The 5,434-nt window shown below is 56.4% G+C and overlaps 1 protein-coding gene across 2 annotated transcripts in view; it reads right to left on the bottom strand.

Annotated features, from left to right (window-relative positions):
- Positions 1 to 802: 802 nt before the first annotated feature.
- B9D2 (B9 domain containing 2) overlaps positions 803 to 5,434 on the bottom strand; it is a 22,846-nt gene continuing 18,214 nt past the window's right edge. For both annotated transcript variants that reach the window (XM_009194567.2, XM_009194565.4), the window contains 2 exons: positions 4,284 to 4,409; positions 803 to 1,380 (listed from right to left, as the gene is read on the bottom strand). In XM_009194567.2, the coding sequence (XP_009192831.1) occupies positions 1,067 to 1,380; positions 4,284 to 4,409 (440 nt within the window). In that variant the 3' untranslated portion in view covers positions 803 to 1,066. The remainder of the gene's footprint in view (positions 1,381 to 4,283; positions 4,410 to 5,434) is intronic.

Genomic DNA, 5,434 nt, shown 5'->3' with positions numbered 1-5,434 from the left:
CAACGGAAAAGTCTCAAAAGTTTTTTTCCTCTTCTCCCGACCAGCTCGTCCCTCCTCCCGCTCCTCCTCCCCCTCCTCCCCGCAGTGGCGGGGGCGGCGGCGGCTCGTCTCAGACTCTGGGGCCTCAGGCTGCTCCTCGGCGACTCCTTCCTCCGCTCCGGGCCGAGGCCGGCCCCGCGGGCGGCTCAGAGCCGGGGGGGTGCCCCGGACGGGGCGTCCCCCCTGCCCCCGGCCGGGGCCCTCGCTGTCTGGCTGATCCGCGGAGGGAGGTGGGAGGGAGATGGCCCAGGGCGCGAAGGGCGGCGGCGGCGGGGACCGGCTGGGTCGGCGGGGGGTTTTGAAGCCGCCCCGGCCCCACCCAGGAAGCGCACGGGGCGGGAGCGCGGGCGGCCCCCAGGGGGAGGGCATGGGGGGGGCTGGGCCACAGTCCTCATCTCGCGTGGGCGGGCTCTGAGGGGGGTCCCTTCAGCCCTGGGGGAAAGGGGCGGGCACCCCGGCTCCGCCCCGCAAACAGGGTGCTGCCTCCTGGCGGCCAAGAGCCACCAAAGCAGGTGATCCAGATGCGCTGTGGCTTTGCGGGCGGTGTGGGTCACCAGAGAAAGAGGACCAGGCGAAGGCTTAATCCGCGGGATGAGACACAGGGGAGCCGACCAGAGGAGGGGGACCCAGAACGGGAGGACAGTGTGAGGCTGGGACACAGGGTAGGGGAAGAGGGTCTGTCAAGATGGGGGCCTCCGGAGGGTGTCAGTGGGAGGAGGGGGCAACAGGACACCTGAGGGATGGAAGGGTCAGGAGGCAGACACCTGTAAGAATTGCTCTCCTTTACTGAGCACCTCCCATGTGGCTAAGCAGCCTCTTGTCATCCAACATCCTGCGACCCCATACATTTACTCTCCCCAATTTACAGATAGGGAAACTGGGCCCAGAGGGACCCAGAGGTCCTAGCAAGGACAGGAGTCCTTAGCTGGGGTCCAGCTCTGATGGTCTCCAGAGTCCGTGCTCCTGACCACGGTGCCTCACTGGGTGTCCAGGGTGTGGATGGTGGTGGCATTGGAGACAGGGTCCCTCAGCACTCAACGCCATAGCGGTCGAAGTTGCGGAGCAGCAGGCTGATCTCCAGGTGCACGGTGCCACCAGCAGCTGTGTGCAGGCGATAGCGGTCGGCCCCACTGTAGATGGTGTCCCCATGCAGCAGCTGTGGCCCACCACCCACGAAAGCCCGTGCCAGCTGCTCTCGCCAACTGCCCAGGGGCCGCCAGGTGGGGCAGGCCAGCTGGTGTGTGCCCGGGCTGCTGGGCACATGGCAAAATCCATAGCCTGCAAGCTGGCAGCGGCCAAAGCTGTCCTGGGACCACACCTGGAAATGGAGCCGGGGCCAGCCTGCAGGAAAGCAGGGAGAGGGGAAAGGAGGGATGGGTGGGGACCAGACTCCTGCTCCTGATTCCCCCCTCCCTGATACTCACCGGAGACCCCCGGCCCAGTCCTTTCCTTTCTGGGTTTCTGTCCCAGGGTTTCCAACCCAGCCTCCTTTCTAGACTCCCATCTTCTCATCTGTCCCCACACAACTGCCAGACATCGTTCCACATCCATGTTACTCCCCTGCTAAGGATCCTTCCATAGCTCCCCAGTGCCCTCAGTATAAAGTCCAACCTCTTCAACATTCAAGGCCCTTCTAATCAGACCTCTGCTGAATTTCCTTTCTGTGTTATCCTCCTCCATGACCCCATGTCAGGGCAGCCCATTGCTCCTCCAGTCCCCAGGTAACCATCGTGGGTCTTGTCAGGGTCACCTCCTGCCTTCCCTCCTCATGTCCCTGCCCTGCTCTCTTTGGGCCCAGGGCCGCCTTTCTTGCCCCTCTCTAATCCACCTTCCACCTGGCATCTGGAAGCATCTTTCCTTCCATAGATAGCTTTGCCCATGTCCTCAGAACACAGTTCAGCTCCTCAGTCTAGTAGTCAAAACCCTTGGAGATCCAGCCCCATCTCATCTCATCTCATCTCATGCTGACCCCTTCCCCTGTGCCAGGCCCTGTTCTAGCTAGCTGGGGACACGGCGGACATGAACATGGATGGCAGACAAAAATTCCTGCCCCCGTGAAGCTGATATCCTAGACAACAAATGTAGTAAATAAGCAAATTATAGGTTAGATCGGATGGTGGTAATTGCTGTGGAGAAAAACAGAGCTGGGTAGGGTGAGGGTAGGGATATGGCTGTAGAAGGGGATCAAGGAAGCTTCACTAAGAAGGTGACATTTAAGCAAATGCTAAAAGGAAGGAAGGGAGTAGGCCATGTGGCCATCTAGAGGAAGAGTGTTCCCAGCCAGAGGGAACAGCAAGTGCCAGGGCCCTGAGAGGGGAGTGTCTGGTGGGGACAGCATGGCCGGAGCCCCAACAGAGTGTGCCTGGTGGGGATAGCATGGCTAGAGCAGAATGAGGTGAGGAGAAGGGAAGGAGGTGCCAGCCAGGTTGCGGAGAGCCTTGTGATGCATGCTAAGACTTTGGCTTTTACCCTGAGTGAGATGGGGACGACTAGAGGGTTCCGAGCAGAGCGGAGACAGGACCTTAGGTGTTCACAGGGTTCCAGCTGCATGTGGGGTGCAGATTAGCGGGGGTTGGGGAAGGGGGCCCCAGAGACAAGATTACTGTCATAGTCCAGGTGAGAGATGAACTTGGACAGATCAAGGTGCTGGGCGAGAAAAGGGTGAGAAGTGGGATTTAGGGTGTATTTCAAAAGTAGAGGCAGTACGATTTCCTAATGGACAAAATGAGGGCTTGAGAAAAGAGAAAGCAAGGCTGGTGCCACCACTGGGGAACCGGAGGCCCCAAGAACTGAAAGATTAGAGCTGCCCACCTCACCCGCACAGCACCGGAAAGTTTTTCTTTCCCCAGCTCCAGCTTAAAGGACAGAAAGATTATTTAAGAGTGAAATCTCGGCCAGGCGTGGTGGCTCACACCGATAATCCCAGCACTTTGGGAGGCCGAGGCAGGCGGATCACCTGAGGTCAGGAGTTCGAGACCAGCCTGACCACCATGGTGAAATGCCATCTCTACTTAAAAGGAAAAAAAAAAAAAAAAAGGCAAAAATTAGCTAGGTATGGTAGAACACAGCTGTAGTCCCAGCTACTCATGACGCTGAGGCAGGAGAATTGCTTGAACCCAGGAGGCGGAGGTTGCAGTGAGCTGAGATCTTACCACTGCACTCCAGCCTGGGTAACAGAGCAACACTGTCTCAAAAAAAAAAAAAAAAAAAGTGAAATCTCACTTGTCCATCACCTGCTCTGGCTCCCAACTGCCTTCAGGAGATGGCCTCAGCTCCTCAGCCTGGCACTCGAGGTCCTGCATGAACTGTCCCCTGCTACCTTTCCCTGCTGCCGTCCCGCTCTCCCTCAATCCGCTAGACACCCTTGGTTCACTCTCCCCTTTGAGTCTTCCACATGTAGCTCCCTCTGCCTAGAACCTTCTTCTATCCCTCTGCCTTATTAGCTTCCACTGGCCCTTCACAGCAAAGCGCAGAAGCCCCCTCCTCCAGGAAGCCCTCTGTGACCTCCCTGACAGAGTCAGGCACTTCCTGTGGGCTCCCACGGCCTCTCCAAATTGCCTATCTTAGTCCTGCCCACTCTGAGGTGCCACTGTCTGGAGAGAGGTGTGTCCCCTCCATAGGATGGTGAACTCTGTGAGGAGAAGGCTAAGGGGCACTGCCTTGATCCCCAGTGTCTCCCTGGCATCACCCAACACAGGCTGGACACAGGGCAGGCACCAGGTAAACATTCTTTATATTGGTGAAATATAAGGCACATTTACCCAGGTAATTTCTCAGAATCGACTCATCTTCAGGAACCCACATTTCCTACCAAAAGGTTTTCTGATGCCGCTCCTCCCCCAGTACTGATTTCCCCTTTGAGCAGTGGCTCTACTTTTAAGCCGAGGAGCCCTTCCTGGAGAAACAGCCCTTGCCTCTCTCAGACCCTGCCTCCCGGCTTCCTCTTTATTGGAAACTCTCGGTTTGTCTCTTTACTTGAATGCCCCCTTCCCTCCCACCCTGACCCCCACCTTCCCATCTCCCGCTCCACCCTGGACTCTGCCCTAATCCTACAAACTTGGGATCGCCTATTGAGCAGGCCTGGGAAAGTCTTAGCTCAGCCTCTCCAGGGCCAGACTTGCTGCAAAAGGGACCCACGTGGTATGGGGAGCAGGGACAGGTCTTGGTGTTCCCAGACCGAGGGGCCTCAGAGGCTACTCGTCCCCTCCCCTCAGCCTGGACCCGGGACCAGGTGTGGTACCCACCTTGAAGACCTTTGGTGGCGAAGTGCAGATCGATGGGGTGGGACCAGTAGGCCATGTCCCCTATCTGGGGGGTGTCCACCTGCGTTTGGCCCTCCCGCACGCCTGACAGGAGCTTCCACGCCGCCCCTGCAGTGACAGCGGGGACATAGAGGGGTGGGAGGCAGCCACTGGGAAGGGGATGCCACTGTGGCTATAGGACTGTTACTCTGTGGCATCTACTGGTAGGGGTTATGAAGGGTGGACTCTGGAACCAAGTATCTGGGTTCAAATCCTGGCACTACCTCTTCCTGCCTCTGCAACCTTGGGCAAGTCATCTATGACTTGGTCTCCCCATCTATAAAAAGGGCTGAGCAATAATGCATTCCCCATTGTCTTCATTTGTTTTCTGTTACTCTTAATATCCGAAACTGGGTAATTTACAAAGAAAAGGAATTTCTATCTCACAGTTAGGGGAGACTGACCAAGGTGGAGGGGCCCCATCTGGTAAGAGCCTTCTTGGTGGGGGGACTCTCTGAAGAGTCCCAAGGCTAGTGTGCTAACATGCCACTCACATCTCTCTCTCATTTTATAAAGCCACCAGTTCCTCTCCCATGATAACCCACTAATCCATTAACCCATTAATCCATGAATGGATAATGAGCATAGTGAGCGCAGGATAAGTCTTCAGTATCATTTTATTACTATTCTCACCCCACATTTACAAGCCTAGTCCAAGGATTAAGATGAGGCCAAGGGTACCCTCCAGGAGCACATCCTGAAACACACATAACAATTTCGATCCTACTGAGGGGTGATAATGATAGCTAAAATGCACTAAGTAGTCGGACACAGTGGCTCACACCTGTAATCCCAGCACTTTGGGAGGCCAAGGTAGGCAGATCGTTTGAGTCCAGGAGTTCAAGACCAGCCTGGCCAACACGGCAAAACCCCATCTCTACGAATAATATAAAAATTAAGGCTGAGCACGGTGAGCATGGTGGCTCATGCCTGTAATCCCAGCACTTTAGGAGGCTGAGGCGGGCGGATCACCTAAGGTCAGGAGTTCAAGACCAGTCTGGCCAACATGGCAAAACCTCGTCTCTACTAAAAATACAAAAATTAGTCTGGAGTGGTGGCAGGTGCCGGTAATCCCAGGTACTCAGGAGGCTGAG

This window comes from Papio anubis, chromosome 20 (assembly GCF_008728515.1).
Source record: "Papio anubis isolate 15944 chromosome 20, Panubis1.0, whole genome shotgun sequence".
Taxonomy (NCBI): Eukaryota; Metazoa; Chordata; class Mammalia; order Primates; family Cercopithecidae; genus Papio; species Papio anubis.
The sequence above is the reverse complement of the archived record's forward strand: the minus strand, read 5'-3'. Positions and strand labels throughout refer to the sequence as shown.